This window comes from Rhinolophus sinicus, chromosome 11, assembly GCF_057876585.1.
Source record: "Rhinolophus sinicus isolate RSI-liver-muscle chromosome 11, RSI-T2T, whole genome shotgun sequence".
NCBI lineage: Eukaryota > Metazoa > Chordata > Mammalia > Chiroptera > Rhinolophidae > Rhinolophus > Rhinolophus sinicus.
This window is the reverse complement of record NC_142511.1, coordinates 10,319,804-10,339,560: the sequence shown is the minus strand read 5'-3', so window position 1 is coordinate 10,339,560 and position 19,757 is coordinate 10,319,804. Positions and strand designations below refer to the sequence as shown.

Here is a 19,757-nt window from a genome sequence, read left to right as displayed (position 1 = left end):
GGAGCTTCTCTGGTTACAGAGCCCTAGTGCTGTGGCCCTCACAGGCTTTGCCTGCACCCCACAGGCTGCCCCGACCTGCCAGGCTGGACCGGCCAGAGATCTGATCCAGGGACATCTTGGCACCTACCCTGTCCCTAGATGGGCAAAAAAGTGATATGGCCTCTTGTCGTCCCCTGGAGCTCACGTGACTTTCCAAAGTTACAGGGACAAACTGGAAGATGGTGTCCTGATTTTAGAAGCAGGAACAGCTCATCCAATCCCCAAAGCCAGGCCCACCTACCTGTTTCCTCCCGCCTTCCTCACATGCACACAGGTTTATATTCACAGGTGCACACAGGCATACAACATGCACGTGTACACAGTGAAATCCACCCCAGGGGCCTGTAAGAGCTGCCATGGTGCCTGGTATGTGCCTCACTGAGGCGGCAAGGCAGAGGCAAACTCTTGTTGCCCACTGAGCAGGGATGAGGGTAGAGGGGACGGAACTGTGTAAATGCCAGAATAAAGGAAACGAGGCAAGGGTCAGAGGCGCGGAAGGCAAAAAGAAGATTCAGAGAAAGGAGGGCAGTCCACAGAAAAGGCTTAGATGAAGAACCAGAGACCCATCTCTCCACTGGAACCATCAAGGATTTGTTGGGTGTGCCCGTGTCAGCTACTGCCCCCACACTCAGCGCTCACGCACACAGGTACGCGTGTGCACACACATACACACAAGGAGACAGCAGTGTATGTTTGCCCAAAGTATGATGGTGACAATGAGTGCTGCCTTCTGAACACAAGCCATGGAGGCAGCCGCAGTAGTTACCGAGATAATCTTGAATATGCTTTTCAACTCATATTCCACTAAAAAAAAAAAAAAAAAATTCAGAATCTTCAGCAATTCAAATGACGTATTACCTGGAGTTAAACCTTTGGGGAGAATTTAGGAGACATTGTGCTCTGTTTCTAGGACTGGCATTTCTCCCCATTTCTCCTCCCACTCTCCAGAATACACAAGCTCTAAAGGACGCATACCACCTCTCTGGGGCTTGCTCATTCGTGCTGAATGTTTCCAGGTCTTGGCCAGACTCACCGCACACGCCCCTCCACACACGCCCACGGGCCACCCACCCTGGGCTCGGTGTCACTGATGGACAATCCCCACCTCCTGTTCTTGGCTGTGCTGTTGTCAGCCGGCCCACGTCAGCTGAGACACCAGGCTAAGTGCCTCGGGTAATAGATTCTGCAACAGAAGTCCCAGACTAAATGCCACAGAAAATAAATTCTAGGAGGTCTTCCTAGCCTGACCCAAAGCTCCAACAGGATTTTTTCTGATGGACCCAACATCAGAATGAAAAATTGAGGGCAGTCTCAAGATCTAACACTCAGATGCCGGGCACTGTCCTAAGTACTTTACACATACTGACTCATCCAAAGCTAATAACAGCCCTGTGAGGTAGGAACAATTATTATCTGCCCCATTTTACAAGTAAGCAAACTGAGACACAGAGAAGCTGAGTAACTTGCCTGAGAGCACACAGCTAATAAGTGGGTTCAAACCCAGGCAGGGTCTGGGCTCTTAAAGATCGCATGAAAACGGGCTCTTCATCATATTTCCATGGCAAGCAATGACCCTAATGGAGCCTAGCTGAACCCTTATCGGGAACAACTCTTCCAAGCCTCTGAGGCCCGTGAAGCAGCTTCGGGAAACACAGCCACGGAGACTCATCTAGAATCAGGGTAGGACCCTCAGTGAACCTGCTCTGAAAGCTGCAAGATGGATACATCCAAGATGGAAAGAGCAACACCTCTGAGGATTTGCAGGGACCCTTTGCCAGCCACCCTGGAGCAGCCTGGCATTTGCTCCCTGCCGAAGGCTCCCCTTGCAGAACTCAAGTGACGCAGAGACGCTGGTCCTCCGGCAGTAATGGGGCTGGTGATCCAAAGGGGGACCTCAGAGGAGCAGCCTCTCAGCAGGAGGATCCGCCCACCCCCCAGGATGGACCCATCGCCCCACCCACCCTGCCACACTGCACGCTTCCCTTCCCCACCACAGCACCCAGGGAGAGGCAGAAACAGACCAGGGCTCGGAGGAGGAGGCTGCGCCTGGTTCTGACTTACTTAAAGAAATCCTCCTTGCAGTAGACGCTGCCGGCCCTGGAGAAGCACCTGTCAGCCAGCTGCATCTGGCAGTCTGCACACTTGAGGCAGGAGCTGTGCCAGTGTCTGTCCAGGACCTTCAGGATGAACTTGTCCAGAATATGCTGGCTGCAGCCAGCGCACTGGGGAATCTCTGTGGGGAGAGGAGAGAGAGGCAGCGTGAGCTTTCCGCACTGCACTGCTAACCAGGCCAGGTCCTGTGCGGGGTGTCTTTCCACTCTGCCATTTGTTGGAAAGGACATCACCCAAACCTCCAGGGCAGCTGCATGCAGTTGTGCAGGCTGTACACTGCACAAACGTGCCTAGTTAAGGAGGCCGATTGAGACTGGCATCCAATCCATGCATTGCTGGTCTGGCTTAGGGTGGCTTTGGCCCAGAGAGGTCACCTGTTTCTAAGAGCACCACAAGGTGACAGCATCAGCTAACCCCATTTATGCCACTTGCAAGTCCACAGGCAAGAGGCCAGGAAGACCCCAAAACATTCCCCTCTATTTCCATGACATTTTCACTACTGGGTGGACTCTGGGCTAAAAACGTCAGCCCCAAAGTGAGCCCTGCTTAGGCACAGCCTGAGAGACTATCTGGCCTAATAAGCAAATGACTTGTGTAGGGACAGGCAGTGACCGAGGTCCAGGTGTGACCGTGTTCATGGAGGGAGAATCTCAGTATTTTGAGAGAACCTCCTGAGAGGATTTTAATGAACTGCAATGGATACCATGGATTGGCGCCATCAACATCCCCTCCTAATGTGTCTTCCTGTGTTGCAGACAAACCAGAAACTGCTTTTCCAGACTTCCTTGCCACTCAGGTTCCAAATATGATTTAGGGCCTGCCAATCAGATGTGTTTAAAAGAGACCTGTATTCAGAACTGAGTTAAATGGAGGCACAGCCAAGGGGCAGACTCCCACTGTGCTGGTGTGGAGCGTGCAGAGGCTAGGAGGGTCTGTGGTTTTAACACCCTGATCAATCATGGCAACGGCAATGAAATTCTGGGGGCTGGGAGTTATTCCCAGAACTGTGGACACTGAGTTGAAAGCCACCTAATACCTGTGGATTCTGTTGTCTGCAAATGAACCCTAACCATAGCCCCACCCTGTTCTTCCTGCCCTGGGTGACTTCCTATCCAAGGTCTGTTTTTCTGCCGTCCCATCTTTACCAAGGGATTGCTTGGGGTGGGGGTGGGGGGGTGGGCATGATAGTATTTTCGAACCACTGAAGTCGTTTCAAAATCTACAAAATAGTCAGGCTTCCAAGGTTGGAAAATCAAATACTGCTAGCATCTCTAACCATTTCCCCCTGTCCTTTCCCCTGCCCCTAAAGGGAAGGTAATAAATTAAGAACAAAAACATAAAAGTGCAAGCATTTGGCCTGCTGTGATAGCCCGCCATGAGGCTGGCAACCCCCGGGTTTCTCACTTCTACTATAAATAGGACTTTGGCTAATTGTTTGTTTACACAGTTATTCCCATTAGAAGGTGGGATCCTCAAGGAGTGTTTCTTTCTCAGCTTTGTATCTTCACTGCCTGGCACCATGCCTGGCATGCAAGAGTAATGTCACAGGGGTTCATCACTGGATAAATAACTGATCAACTCCCTCCAAGAAGCTCACCTTGAAACAGTTCTTCACTAGTTTCTCCTGCACGCTCCAAAATGTCTGCAAAAGTAGTAAAACCAAATCTCTTGAATCATATGTGTTCCTTGAATCATACCATGTTTGTTGGTTGTGTTATAACGTAAGAGTGTTCACGTAAGGGAATTAGCCTCAATGCCCTGGGGGCAGGGGAATTGAACACATCCAAACCTATGCAGAGAGAAAGCTTTCTCAAGGATTGAGTCATTTGTATGTAAAACTTATAGACAGGCTGTTGAGATAGTCAATTGTCATCACTAGCCCTGTACACACAAGTGTCAATCTTGGACCCAATTAAACCCTAACCCCAGCCTGTTCTCTTCATGGCCATGGCAGCCTCCAACATTTGTCTGAAAGTCACACCCTTTAGATGTCTTGCTCTTTGAGCCCATTCTCAGACCAAAATGCCCCAGGAAAACTACCAGGAGTCACACTCAAGTAGATACCTATAGACTGGGCTACCTGTCCTGGTTTCTATGGTTTTGTTTTCTGTTTTTTTCAATCTCAGTAGGTTTCCTCCTTGACAAACAAATTGTTCAACCAATAAGTATTTACCAAGGAGTTCCGATGTACCCAGCAAGGTGCTGAGTACATGAGCTACAGGAATTTCCATTAAATAAGAGGGGATAGTAGGTAGGACGCAGGGTAAGACCAGGGATTCTGGATCTAAGACAGCCTGGGTTTGAATTCTGGCTCTGCTGTTTAACCCTGAACAAATTATTTTGCCTCTCTCCGCCTCAGTTTTCTCACCTGTAAAAAGGGGGGCTGATGATGACAATAGTACTTCACAGGATTTTTGGGAAGAGTAAACAAATCACATGCAGCTGGTGCTCAATAAAGATTTGCTGTTATTAGGAGATAATTGCAGTAACCAGGTGTTAGATGTGGTGCAGGCTGTGGCTGAGGGAAAGGCAAGGTAGGGACCACGTTGAAGGGCTTGAGCTCCTTGAACCCTCGCGGGAATTCCTGCGTAGACGTCATGGCCCTCACCTGGAGGCTCAGAGAGTGCCTACATCACACAGCCACGATGCCAGGGCTTGGGGGTGCCTGGCTGCCTCCAGGTAGGTGCTCACCCCTACTATATAACCACACCCCTACCTCTCTCCAGGGAGGGAGCCGCCAGGGAGGGTTTGGGTGAGCAGAGGGCATTAGGAGCTGAGAGATTTGGATAAGCACAGGTGAGACTTTGAGGAGTGACGGGGCATAACCAAGAGCTCTTGTGATGTGACAAGTCCATCCTGGGGCGGGGGAGGGGATACAACTCTGGCAAAGAGGGTCCTAAAGGGCAAGAGGGCGGGGTTTCGCCTACAGGTGTTTCGTTTGGAGCCTTTGCCGTGCTGAGCCAGAGGCTTGAGGGAGAAGATTGCCCTGCATCCTTTTACAAGGGAGGAGACGGAAGACCTAACCAAGAAACCCTCCCTGCTCAGGGAGTGATTTACGGACAAACGGGTGCAGAGCGCTGGAACCTGTGCGCCCCAGGCGCGTGTGCCAGGCGACTGGCCCCGCTGGGAGGGCATCTTTGTGTGAGCAGGTGGCTGGACTCTGGACTCTGGACAGGACCAGTGTCGGCAAATTCACCCTTGGAGAACCGGACGGAGAACGGTCCTCCCGGCGCTGGGCGAGCCCCGGTGGGGCGCGCGTCTACTCCCTCCCGCACCACGCGGGTCCGGGGCCAGAGGCCACCGATTCCCACCTAATTGTTATTTGGCATGAGGGGAAAGATGCGGCTATATTTCTCCTCCCGGCCACAAATGCACGGGGATGAGGGCGAGGATGTATGCCCATAAAATTTATTTCGAGCAAGGTATCTAGCGGGAGCCTTAATATGATGAGTATTCAAGAGAGAATACATTAAGGTAATGTATGCAGGGAGGGCGGGCAGGAGTCTTAGAGGCTTGCAAGCCGAGACAACATCACGTTGAGGAACAACACTAAAAGCAGACAGACACGCCATTTCAGCCACCAGCTTGCAGGGCAAGCTTCCTACTGGATCTGGCTGGAATGCCCAAACTTGGGACCAAGACCTGGGTCCTCCGGTTTGGAAAAAATATAAGGGACATACTAAGGGTGCTTTTTAAATTTAAAAAAAAAAAAAACCTTTCCAGCTTGGGGGTTGTGGGGGGAAAGAGACAGAGAGAGAGATAATTTTTTAAAAACAAAGACAATGCAGAAATGGTTTCAGAGATCCATAATATACCAATAATAGTAAAATCAGGGATCAGGAGCTTGTTATGAACTGTGCCACGTCCTGAATGCCTATTACCTCACTAATCCACAAAACTAGGTGAGAAAAGTATAATTATTCCCATTTTACAGACAAGGAAACTGAGCCTTGGAGAGGTTAAGCGAAGTACCCAAGGTCCCACAATGGGGGAACCAGGATTTGAACCTCGCCTGTGCTTGAGGTGGGCTAACCCGACCTGAGAGCTGGAGGGGTATGAGACATCACCTCACCTGGCTGGCTCTATCCTGTCATTTCATGGAGGAGAGATGGAGGCAGAAAGATAGTCTCAAAGCTGCTCTGTGTATAGTGACAAGGGAATAGATGAGCCACTGGCCATCTACTTGTGTTCTCTTGTGTACATCGGTTGTGTTCTCTTAACAATTGGGCAAATGGAAATGTTTGAGGCACAGATATAGGTCCTTTGGACAGAGTATACATGTGTTGTATGGGACAGATCCCGTGGGGAGAGCTGGAAGCAGGAGAACCTGTCTGCTGGTCCCTTCCACCCAGGTGCAAGGTGCCAGCTTGTTGATGGCACCTGTCAAGTTCAGAGTCATCCTTACATGTGTGTGTGTGTGGGGGGGTGCAGACCTATGAATTCAGATCCCACACTTCAGAGAACAGTGCTCCATGTAATTATTTAGATTATTGTAAAATGTACGCTATATAGAAAATTTTCAAAGAGCAACAACGTAAGCCTTTAAAAAAAAACTTACAATAGTTTATGATTTTTCTTTTCTTTTTTTTTTTTTTTTACAATTTGGAGAGACCGCACAGGACAGAGGTCATACAGGTCTCCTACCAGACATAAACTTGTAACCAAAGTAGCTAAAGAGCAAGAGGATTTCCAAATCCCTCGTAAACTCAATTTATTTCATGTAGTATTTGATATCATGAAATTCCACTTTAAAAACTGGAATTTAAGCAGACCCTTGGAGTCACTAAGACGGAATTTGATCTATAAACTCAGTTCCCGATATGAGGAGTCATTTCATTTAAAATGAAAATTTTTATCTGATCTGCACACAAGTGTTCTGTGGTGCCGCTCTCTCCTGGGGCTCTGCAGAGGGCAAATTCAGGCATGAAAAGACCGTGATCCCTGGAACAGCTAAGGAATCTGCAGAGATGCTGGACCATACAGTACAATACACTCGCTGTCAGCAGGACACAGCCACCAGCCTCCTATGTCCTGCAGAGTGACATGGCTGAAGGCACAAGCCTGACGTCACAGGGAGAGCAGCTGTGTGGACACATGCAGATACCCTCACACACACTCACAGACACATTCATACATACTTACAATTTACACAAAGACATAGCACAGACACACTCACATGTACATACACACTCACATGTACACAAACATATGTCACAGATGCTTACACACAAAGACGTGCATACACACACATGTTCAGACACAGGCTGAGGCACTGCCATTCTAGAAAAAAGCCAATTCTTCTGAAGTCAAACTCTGCCTGTGGCTAGGAAGCTGTCACTGAGTAAGGGAGCTGGCCAGCCCTGAAGCCATGGGGAAAGTGGCCAGTGAATGACATAGAAAGCTAGGGGGAAATACAAACATTTTGTTCACATACTGTTTTTTGAAAACTACTGGGGGAATTTGAAAGTTTTCAGTGTGTGTAGAGTTTAGGTCTTCAAATCTTTAGGTCTGCCAAATTGTTTACAGTAAATTCCATATCAGACAGTCTGCTAGACCTGGGTTCAGATCTTGATTTTATTACACCACATTATGTGATCTTGGACAAACTGCTTAACCTCTCCAAGCCTCAGTTTTCTTATCTGCACAATGGAAATGATAACACCAGTCTCTTGGGGCTGCTGTGTGTGATCACATCAGATAATGAGTAGAAGACGCCTGGACCACAATTCCATTGTCTGAGCTCAATGGTCAGCTCCCTTCTTCACTCTCATGGCTAGTCACACATTAAATGTACAAATTCATCTTGTTGGTATCAAAATTACTTCATGCTTCATTATTTCCCAAGATACTATTTTTCCTTCCCTCACCACCCTCCCCCCACCAAAACACTCAAAAGTCTCCTCCAACCCCTTAGTTCTAAAGCCTCTGGAAAATGGACACCCCTTTCTAATCAGTATAAGCCCAGAGTATGAACAGCAGGTCATGCAACACTACAAGGGCTCAGATCTCTCTGAATAAAGAAATCTGGCAGATTCTTTCCTCCACAAAAAAAGGGCAAATTTGCCAGACCTTGGTCCCTCCCTACCTGTAAATGGTAAGAACAGGGGGATTGGAGCCACCAAGTACCTGGCCTCCCTTCACTTTTGCTGTAATGTATTCAGGTGAGAGTGGACTGAGTTCAAATTAGCATTTGAGTATTTGTCTTGGAAACATCTAAATGCCCGATGGAAAAGTAACTGTTTCTTATTTGATAAGAAATGGCGAAAAACCCTTTGCCTGTAGCTGGAATCTACTTCTTCATCAGGGAAGCTCATAAAACCCACAACATGATATCCCGCCCTTGAGGCACCTGAAGTACTGTGGTGGGGGCACAGAGGGCTTATTTTTCAGAGTGGCCCATCAGAAAATGAATTCCATTTTAAATCCCAAATTCCTCCATTAGTGAAGTTTCAGAAAGCTGGCAAGTGGAAGAGATCAAAAGGTCTGATGTGGTCTGTGGTAGACCAAATTGCCCACACCCCTCTGGTGATATATAATAAATATTGTGCACTTTTATTCCCCACTCACGTTTCTTCATTTCCAAGAAACTGTTCTCAAGGACCCAGGGGCCACCATGAGACATTTCAGAGATGGTTTGCTTGTTTGATCGATTTTAATTCTTTGAAAAATGGTGTTTTCTCTCTTTGGTCACAGAAAACCAACAGGTAAGGGGGAAAATTTTTTTGTTTTCACTAAAGAGACTACTAGAATCCAAACCCTTGACAAGGACTTCTAAAATGTAGAAAGTGCACCTTTCTGGGGAAATAGAATTTCAGATATTTCTAATGGAATCATAATGCTGATGAATACTTTAATTTTGTAAAACTCAGTTTTTTTGTACTGATAGGAATAATGTTCACTTAACCACATTGTGATGTCAGATTAATATTTTGTAAAATTTGGACTTTGTTGTCCCACCTTGGAGTTCTGGAGGCATTGTTCATAAACTGCATTTTAGACGAATAGAATTCCTCTTTTGTTTCACAAATAATTTGACTTGACAGCCTAATGCCCAGGGCAAGGTTTTCCTTGCTTCTTTCAGGATAGGGCGTCAGTGTCCGTGGAAGATGCTTCCAGGTCTCCCTGTTCGCAGAACCCACAGGACTCCCTGTCATCTTGGCCGTCCTCCTAAGACGCCCAGGAGTACCCAGCCTACTTAGACAGGCTCCATCTGCAAAATGGGAAACCTGACCCTCCTCTTTAGCATTGCCAGCACTTGGAATGTTGTCAAGTTCTTGCAACTCATTTACTCTTCCCAGAGACCCTGTGAAAAGTCAACCCCTACATTTAAAAGGGCTTTGCTAAGGGTACACAGTTGGAGGCCAAATTGCATGTGGCTAGCACCTTCTTTTTCTTTGGGACAGATTCTGGAGCTGACAGAAGACCATGGTTTCCAACAGTGCTCTCCATGGCCACCTCTATCCGGTGGTTTTCACCCCAAATCCTTTTGCTGGTGACTTCACTCCAGGAGTAAATTTTTTGAGTAAATATTTGGCCAAATAACATTTGGCCAATGTGTTTTTCCAAAAATACATAATTGTATTTATTTGCTAAGTTTCTTTACGGACTACAAACTGAAAGGAGAAGCCCAATGGGGCTTTAAAGAAACATATATCCAATTGAAATATGCGAATGTTTTTCTTGGAATTCTCCATTCCTTCCCCAGTTATAAGGGAGAGAAAACAAGTCAATTCCAGATGTTGCTGCTCGCTTACCTATGGTTCCCTGACTAGGAAAGAAGGAAGCCGGCTTTTTAAAGGCAGACTGGGGAAATACTCCCAATAGGGGCTTATAGATTTAGTCTGGGAATGACTAAGTCTAAGGTGTATTAATGTAAAGCCACAGGACACACCATGCCTGCCTAAACTCATACCTAAGTTCTAGAATATCCAAGTCTAAGAATTATAACAGAGCCATAGTTAAATTAAAATTCAACTAAGTGAAAGTTCTACTACTGGATACATATTTCAAAAATAAGACTTTTCAATTCAACGTCACCACTGACAATAAAACCTTGTTGTCTGGTCACAACTCCGGTTTTAAATCACCTGGTAATTGTGACCAGTGGAGCCGAGGACTAATTCAACTCTGCAGTCAACACACAGGATAAACCTGAGTTGGAGGATATAGTTTTGCATGACAAATCAGGACTAGATTTGGCTGGTTTTCCCCCCTCTTGGCTCTTTATTTGCCGTTTCCCTATTAAAGATAATTCATTGTTCTCAAACAATTTGTAGCTTCCCTTTTAATATTTTGCCTTATTCTAAACCAATGTATCTTGAAGACACCATGATATAATTTTCCAAAATGTTTTTAAATTTCCTTTTACAAAATCTTTTGTAACCTAGTAAGAAGGACAAACGTAAACAACACAGCTGAAGCATAAAATTCCAATATTAACTTTTTAAGACGTAAGGAGAAAAGGTGCATTGAACATTGTGGTATTTTTGTGATAGCTATAAAAACATTGCTAACCAAAAAGGTCTTGGCCAGTCACAGAAATATTAGGAAAAGTCTAATAAAAAATAAAAAACCCAAAAAACTGGCATTACATTTAAGGTAAATCATTGTTTCTATTATAATTATATTCACTTACATATTTTAAAACACATCAGTCTACATATGTCGTACCTAATTTCTATTTTTGTCTTGACAAATGACTAACAACCAGAAAAAAAGTCAGAAAAATCCTTCTTGTATCAGAAATGGTCACCCCTAACATTGTCTTTTCCCTCCACTTCTCCAGACCCTTTCCCATCACAGGTCCTGTTTGTTTCATTTATGGTGGTTTGGGGATCCCTTTGAAAATCCCCTTTGTTCTTGTGCTGCTTAGACAGCTCAAAAATAGTAACCTTTTCAATAAAAGATAAAATTCGAAAGTATCCTGGAGACAATTTCAATGTTACCATTTAAGGCTGAATTTGGATAATGTTTTAATCAAAGGAGTATTGTAGTAAGTCAAGTACATAATGTAAATATGGATTTGCAGGTATAGGATTATCTTCTAGATTATATATTGACACAGAATTCATAACCTTTAGTAGGATATTAAATATTCTCAGTAATTGCAAATAAAACAGAAAATCACATCAAACAAATCCATGACAGTCTATGGAAATGCTGTACACACATCTCTATTTCCACTCCATTGACACATTTAAGCATTGCTAAATCTCCACAATGTATTTTTCTGATGTCGCATTCTGTAGCAATATTCCATATGTTTGGCAACCACCCCCTCATAGGAAGAAACTTTCAATTAATTTGGCTGCAAGTTTTGTCTCTATTAAGCTAGTCGTGGAACCAATCCCTTCACCCTGCAACATTATAATTAAAGCAAATTATACTTTAAAGGCATTTGGGGGTGAAATACTGCAGTAAAACATCTGTGGCTAGACCCAGACTGACAGCGCAAAGGGGGTGTGGAGAGCTAAGAAAAGAAACACGTCAAAATAACAACAGGAGTTAGGACTTGCCTCCCAAGATGATTTTCCAGTCCGCCACTAATACAGTTAACCCAAAGTACATTTTCCAAGGGGGAATCAATTTCAATTTTGCCAATTAAACCCAACCTATCCACCTACCCCCAACAGCAATGCCTCAAAATGGTTGATTTGTGCTCCATGTTGATAAGGGCTCCTATAAAAAAAATATTTAGCTGATTTCTTCCTACCACAAACAATAGCCAGCTCCAGGGCGGCTTCTGTCCTGGATCCAGAAACTACCCTTCCCTCATCGTCCTGGTGCCTGCTAGGTGCTCAACCCCCAAGGAAACTGCTTTGCGGTGAATTCATGCACAAACGCCTGTGTCTCCGTGCAAAGATCTCAGAAGGGAAGGAAGGGAGGGAGGGAGGAAAAGAAAGGGGAAGGGAGGGAGGGAGGGAATGAAGGAGGAAGGAAGGATGGAAGGAAAGGAGGGAAGGAGGGAGGGAGGGAGGGAGGGAGGGAGGGAGGGAGGGAGGGAGGGAGGGAGGGAGGGAGGGAGGGAAGGAGGGAAGGAAAGGCAGGCAGATATTTAAGCCACATGAAATTTTACTAAAAGCAGTAGACCCCGTTTCCTCACATCTGTGTTATGGCATTGTTCGCACTAATTCCAGAAGGGAGACAAGGCAGAAAATCATCACAAAATACATGCCACCTCCAGTCATCTCCCAACCCAGCAGTTTATGCAGTAATGCAAACTGCTGCTTTCAGTTTGCCTCCAGCCTGGGGTTTCCCAAAGTGGGTAATATTACTCCTGCCGTCCTCTCCTCAGCTAAACTGGTTCCAAGTCTATATGCATTCCAAAGTTCCTCAGCTCTAATCCGGATAAATTTCCCGAATTGAAACAAATGGCACAGGTCTTCCATCCAACTCCACCCGCCCTCCCCCACCCACAAGTCTTCAATATGGAGGTGGAGACTAGTTTCCCTCCAGAGAAGTCCACCATTCTTGACCAAAAGAAGAGGCTCAAAGGAGCTTTCTGAACAATGTGCTAGAAAGAAAGGTTAGTCCCTGTTAACTAATTGTCCATCCCTGGACGACTGCAGGTGTGGCTCTCCGGCCCCATCCTCCCCTGTCGTCTTCCCAGCGCGGGTGTCTCTCTGGGTTCTGTCTGCTAATGCGGTGCTAAGTAATCACTAATTGACTGTTGCACAGAGTGAAAGGGCACTAAAACCCGAGGCAAAAGGGAAGTTTGGACAATAGAAACGTTTCGGACTGGAGGCTGTCTACACCTGGTCAGCGGGGGTCATCAGGTCACTGTTCAAAATACGAGACGCCCCTGTGGGCCTTGTTTTGTCTACTCAATGGAAAGAAAATTCTTTGCCCGTTTCCCGCCTCCCTGCACCCCCACATCACCTCTAGGAGGACCTGGTTTTTTAAAAATCGACTCTGGTATTTGCAGTCGTGTAAGGCGGTCTCCAAGACGCCTTGAGGACTCACGCTGCTCTAATCCCCAGAGCATTCAGCCTACATTCTTGCCTTAAACCCGCTTTACTTTTGGCGTGTCAACAGGCAGGTACACCTAGCTTTGGTCCTCCTTCCTCTAACTTCCTGCCGCTCCGGGGTTTTATCCTGACCCCGCTTTGCTAGTAAGTCCTCTCCTTCCTGATTAGTTTCACCCTGCACATCCCTTTCAAAGACATTCGCCCTGTTTCCAGAAAAAAAAAAAAAAGGTAATAATAATTTTTTAAAATTCCTATTCTGGATGAAGCCAACATCTGAGCCCCGGAGTGAAGCCAGCGCTGCGTCCCTTGCCAGCCCCGGCTTCCTCTGGACAGTGGGTGCAACCTGCGGCCCGCGCCATTTCGCCTTCCCGGGCGCACAATGTCACCAACTCCCTCTCCAGGTCGACTTTAATTTACATCATTGGCTGCCCAGGTCAAGACTTCGTCTCTCTGGAGCCTGCCAGCTCTCTTCAAGGTCTTCTAAGCGCGACAGCAGGACGGGGATCCAAGGCTTGACCTCGGGCAGGGAGCGCGCAGCGCGGATCGCACGAACCCGCTGGCTACCTCCAGGCTCTCTGCCGGAGGAGCCGCTCCCAACCTGAGAGAAGCGCTTTCCACGGGTTAAAAAGTCACGGAAAGCCTCGTGCGGCCGGGGTTTGGATTTAGTTTTGCCTTCCCAAATGCTTGGTGCAGAATGGGTACGGGGCGGAAGAGAGGTTTCAGGCCGGCCTCCCCTCGCTCATCTCTCTCTCTCTTCACGCTCCCACCTGCCTCACCTCTCCCAGCAGGAAAAAAAAAAAAGTCTCTGCCACCGCTCCAAAGCTGCAGTACAACGCGTCCCAGGCTTGGCCAATCCCAACCTGCTGGGGGCCACCCGGGAGGGTAAGCCAGGAAAAGAAACGGGCAAAGTGGATGGAGGGAAAGGGCCGAGGGGCAGGGATGCCGAATGTGGCGTGCGGTGGACACAGGGGCCGGCCCTCTCTTGCCCCCTTCGCAGCCGCGACCTCTACTCCCGACTGCAGTACACCGACTGTGCGGGCTCTCCCGGAAGGGCACCCTGTCCGCACCTGCCTCCCCTCGGCGAGCTCTCCAAAACCCAGGGCACGCGCCGGCGAGAGCGCTCGGGACCCCGCGCTGCACACAGGAGAAGGGATTCAGCATCCGTCCCTGGGCCACCCAGGACGGCACCTGCCCGCTGGGCGGAGCAGCTCTGCCCTGGAGGCTGCGAGGTCACGCAGGTCGTGCTCCCAGACCCGAGGACGCCGCTCCCGCTCAGCCCCGCCTGGCTCTGGTTTTCCGCGAGCCCGGACCTTCCCCAAGGCGAGGGAACACCTCGAGTTAGATCCCCCTTCCTCGTCTCAGCCCCGACATTCCGTCTTCCGGGGACACTGGGGACCGCTCAGCACAGACCTTCGCCCCCCAGCCGCCCCACCTGCCCGCTCCTGGTCTGGGTTAAATCGTCAAGGCAGCTCCCTGAGCGCAGTGGGGCTGCGGCTTCCCGGGAGGGCTCCGCTGCGCTCTCACTGCCCTCACTGATCGAAGCGAGGAACCGAGGAGGCTGGAGCCCCTTTCCCCTCGAGCGACCTCGGCCGCCCGCTGCCCCAAGCGAGGAGTTGCCGCAATCAGCCCGGTTTTTCCCAATTTTCTCTGGGGGGTACGCAGCTCTGGCCCGAGGCTGGGGCGGGACCCTCGCGGCGAGAGAATCCGAGTCGGTTCCCTGCGAGGCCCGAGTCTGCCGGCGGGGACAGCCAGTCTGACCTTTAAAAGTTGGCTGGCGCCTGACAATATTTCTGTGACTTGGGGAAGGAGATTGCGGGGTCCGGGGCTGTTGTTTGAATTTCTGTATTGGAATCTGATAGACTAATTAGATAGATACGCTTTTTTCCTGTTTCCCCTCCCTCCGCCGGCACCACAAGAAAAGGCAGGAATGGAAAGAAGAGAATCACTGCTCCGGAGTTTGATGAGAGAACTCCTGGTCCCGGAAATGGGTCCGTTCCACCCCTTAAGAAATGGTCTGCAAGAGGATGATACCGTGTGCGTGTGCGTGTGCGTGTGTGTGTGTGTGTGTGTGTGTGTGTGTGTGTGTGGAGGGGGGGTAGGTACTGGGAGATTTACACCCAGCAGGAGCCCCAGGAAGGGAAGAAAGGGTAGTGGGGCATCTCAGAGATGTCCTCTGCCCAGATCCTACCAAATACAAAACCAAATACCCTTTCCCCACAGTTTTGGGGTTCGCCAGAGCTTCAAGAAGTAGATGCTTAGGAGACAAGGTAGGGACCGGAGAAGCCCCCGGCCTGCTCCCTCTTTACTACCCGCAGCCTGGACTGGGGTGGTTGCTCCTTCCTCCCGCCGGGGTTGGCCTGCTCTCCAGCCGGCAATCCGAGGCTGCAGGTGTCCAGTTGTCTATTCCCTCGGTGCCCGGAGACTACGTGGGCAAAGAGTGGACAAAACGCCCACCTTTACGCGTGTCCTGCACTGTTCAGAGTCATCTTGGCCTGTAAAGGGTGCCAACAGGACGAAGATGCTCGTCGGAACAGCTGAATTCGGGAGCCGAGAGTTTCGGAGACGATGGGGAGGCGCTAGCCGCACACAACGCTGCCCCAGCCTGGCGCAGTGAGGGCTCAGACCCTGGCGCTCCTACCGCCTCGAGGGAGGCAAAGGGGATGATCGGATAGGGGCAGGGTGTGCCAGGAAGGAGAGGGACCCACGACCCTAAATCGTGGGCCAAGTAGCCGGGACCTGCAGTTTAGAACAAGGTCCCTTTCCGAACCTATCCACCTGGCCAGAAAGAAAACACCAAACCCTTTCAAAGGGGCCCTTGGGTCATGCTGGACATGACCTGAGAATGCTGCTTCTTGCAAACAGAGCTCCCGCCACCCAAAGCAAGGAGCCAAGGTGTCCTGGGTGCCCCAGGAAACACTGACCTGAGGCCAGCGGAGCGGCCTGGCCAACCTTCCAAGATTTAACCAGCTGGAGTTCTAATTCTCCACCCCAGGCTGCTACTGGGATAGCTCCCAGCCTCCTCCCACCTGATTTTTCCCGAGTTTCTTGCCCCAGGCCGGGCCCCCTCAAAATGATGAAGACACCCTTGTCCCAGCTTGTCCCCGTATGTCCCAGCCAAGTGTGGCCCGATGGAGCCTCTGCCGGGCTGTCCGAATGGCGAGGCTCGGACCTGCCTCACCACATCTGTGCAGGGAAGCAGGAGGAGGGCGACTCTGTCGACAACAAATCCACCCAGTAACAAACAGAGGTGGGGGGGCGGGGGGGGGCAAAGTGTAAGGAAGAGGAACGCCAAGAGAGAGAAATTACATTACTTGACAACGTTTCCCTAAAAGCATGCACCTCACCCATCCCCAAATAAGCAAAAGAATATTCTGGAGCCCAGAGCACCAGAGGAACCGAGATTACGGATCCCTAGGCCTGCGCCCCCAAGTGCTCCATTTGTGGTGTCTCAGGGTGAAGAAGCACTGTGTGTGTGTGTGTGTGTGTGTGTGTGTGTGTGTGTGTGTGTAATCCAAACCGGTCGTCCAGTTGGAAGAATCCTGTTGGAGAGCCTTTCTGTGGTCTCCTCTCTCCTCACAGGTTTAAACACCCACAGGCCTGGGATTATCCTTCTTTCTCCCTGAGGCCCAAGAACGTGTCACTCCCAATGGAGTTCCTAGGCCCCATGTCCCAGGAAAGAGAATGGTTATGTATATGTATGAAGGAAGCCCATCCCACCTATGCCCAGTTCCCAGCACCAACAGCTTAATAGCCAGCAGCTAGATCTGCTGCAATGGGACAGGATACAATCCACACATATCCCCCGCCCCCACCCACCCACCGCCAAAAGCTGCATCTCAAAGTCTTCAGATATTGAAGCTCTCAATTTTGGTCAGTGTCTCCTCTAACCCAGGCAGCAGAACCAGGGCAAGACAAAAGGAAAGACAGGTCACCCCTCTGGGTTGGGCATTGCCTCCGTGGGCCACCTTGGGCCACTGGGAAGAAAGACCCCTCTCTACCTCATGAAGTTTTCCAACCCAGACTTCAAGCCCTGGCCAACTGTAGCTCTGAAGGCAAGTTCAAGCATTTTAGGAAATCTATTTCCTGAGGCTGAAACCAAAGTTGTCTCTAAGTAAGAAAAACACAAAGGGAGACCACCTGAGAGAAGTATCTGGCATCCCATCTGCAAAAGGCTGTCAGAGCTTAGCCCACTGTCCTTCAGTCCTGACAGGCCACCTATGGACCACAACGATGAAAGCACAGACATACTGGGTAACACCGAGAGGAGTCACACACACACACACACACACACACACACACACACACACACACACTCCCATCACTTGAGCAGAGCTTAAGGACTTATAAGCAGCTTAAGGACTTCAAGCACCTTTGGCAGGGTTTATGTTTGTGCAGGGGCTGAGAACTCCCTCCCTCCCTGCCTGGGTGGGGACATGAAAGAGGGGGCAGTGAACCCCCAATACCTTCTACAGACACATCTTATTCAGCAGTAAACTCCCCAAGGCAAGTCGCAGACGTGGCACTGTTTGTTAACAGTTAACAGAATAAAACACAAAGGATAACTGTAGGATATAGTCAAAGGAAAACTTAAATAGGTTTGGGTGAAGCTATCCTCTTCCGGTCCTTTCTCAAAAACTTTCTGGGAAGCTCGGAACACACTTGCCAGCCTGGACTTAAAGATTTGGCCCCGAAGAAACCCTGCCATGGAGACCCTGGGCGCAGGAGGGCGCGCTGGTGCGCCCTAGTTCGTAGGTAGGCAGCACCCTTGGATGAGCCGGTCCTTACTTAAAATACACCTCGAGGATGTAGCTACCGTTCCACTAAAGAAGTCTCCGAGGAAGCACAGCCCCTTGGCAAGCAGAGTAAGTGCACCCTTGGTCTCTCCTCGGTGCCCAGGGGCATTCCGCAGAGCCCGCCAGCCTGCGGAGCAGAACTCAGGCAGCGCCCGCCGCGCGCGCTGCTCCGGGACCTGCTCTGGCTTCCACACAGCTTCTCCACCGCAGACTCCCAGTTGGAGATGGGGGGACAGAGACAAAATCCCTCAGAAAAAATCCCTGCGCGCACACACCTATACAAACACAGAGACCTGAGATAAACATGCCCTCCTTGCTCATTTCGGGCTCGGGAACGAAAGTGGGAGGGCGAGCAAAGCACATACCCTGGTCTCTCCCCTTCCGAGTCCGAGACACCTCTCGTGCGCAAAAGCTGAACCCCGAGTTCACAACTTAGTCCAGCCGCTTCTCCCTCCCCTGCATTCCTTCGCTAACTGAAATATGGCGAGTGGACTTCCTCACTAGAAGCAGGCAGTCCCTGGCGGTGCAGGCGGCAGGAGCTGCGGGCAGCAGCGTCCAAAGATGCACCCGGCGCGCGCGCCCTGCGCGCGGGGACAGAGCGTGTGGCCTGGGCTTCCGCGCTGCCAGCCCCAGGGGGCGGGGGACGCACTCTCCAACTTCCCGCCAGCTGGGGTGAAGTTGCTATCACGGTACTGGGAGCTTTGATTGTAGCTCCGGGGGTGTAGGATTATTTGGGGAGACCACCCCAGCCCTCAGGCCTGGCCTGCAGCTCACTCCCCTGGTCTCCCGAAACAGCACTCTCCCCAACCGTCCTATAAAAGCCATGGGTTGGGGATGCCGGGTTCGGTACCCTCGGCTCGCCCCCAGCATGATCTGTGAGGCTTTCGCTTTCGGCCCCAAAAGCCCTTCAAACGCACTGTGGACGGTGCCCCTGCCCTGTGACCGCCTCTGCGCCCCGGCCGCCGGCCTCTCGCCCCGCCCGGCCCCTCCGGTCCCGGCTACGCGCAGCGTCCGGCCCGCCCCGCACAAGCCAAGGATGCTGGCTGTCTTGTTATCAAATTAAATCAGTGGGAAAGGGGGGTGTCTTACGTTGCATCGGCACACCAAGCATCTCCGGGAGCCCCTTGACAGCCCCCTCGGCGGGGACAGCTGCGCTCTGCATCATCTTGGAGCGAGAGCCAACTGGTCGCAGTCTACGGAGATCTCTCGCTCGCTCCCTCAAGCTGGATTCAGAAATTTGAAAATAAGAAACCCAACCAGGCCGCCGAAGTCACTGTGGAAGCCGGACCCTCCGCCTCTCCGGGAGGATTCCACAGGCTGGCTGGCCCCCTCCCCCCGCCAGTCCTCAGTCTGTTCAAATCCCTTTGATCTCGCTCTCCCGGGTTGGTGCACATCCCGGGTTGAGACGCTGTTGCTGCAGCCCTGGCTTTTTTCCCCTCCTCCCTCCCCACCCCCCCACCCCCGCTACTCTCCCCCTCCCCCTCCACCCTTCGTGTGCCGGAGGCCCGGGAGGCCGCGGTCACCAGGCATTTTGATTCATTCACACTGCAGGAACGGCCGTGACGTCGCTTTCCGCAGGGAGGCCCGCCCTTCAGCCAATCCCCCTACCCGGCAGCTGGTGGCAGACCCCGGCCGGCTGGCGGGAGTGGGGGTCCTGATGCCCCAAGTGAGGCCAGCCTTGCAGGAGGGCGGGGCCGCATGCAGCGGGGAGGGGCCTCACGGGCCGTCCCCCACCCTAGCTCCCAGCGGTGCGGCTAGTGTGCCCCGAGGATAAATACTGCGGTGGGTTTGGTCACGGCAGCAGGTGGTACTGGACCACTGCGCCCACGACTCGCAGGTTTCTGCG

The 19,757-nt window shown here is 50.4% G+C and overlaps 1 protein-coding gene across 1 annotated transcript in view; it reads right to left on the bottom strand.

Annotated features, from left to right (window-relative positions):
- Positions 1–19,250, bottom strand: part of LHX4 (LIM homeobox 4) — a 46,919-nt gene extending 27,669 nt beyond the window's left edge. The window contains exons 1-2 of the mRNA XM_019737051.3: positions 19,001–19,250; positions 2,101–2,272 (exon numbers count right to left, since the gene is read on the bottom strand). Coding sequence (XP_019592610.1) covers positions 2,101–2,272; positions 19,001–19,076 — 248 coding nt within the window. The 5' untranslated portion in view covers positions 19,077–19,250. The remainder of the gene's footprint in view (positions 1–2,100; positions 2,273–19,000) is intronic.
- Between the last annotated feature and the right edge of the window lie 507 nt (positions 19,251–19,757).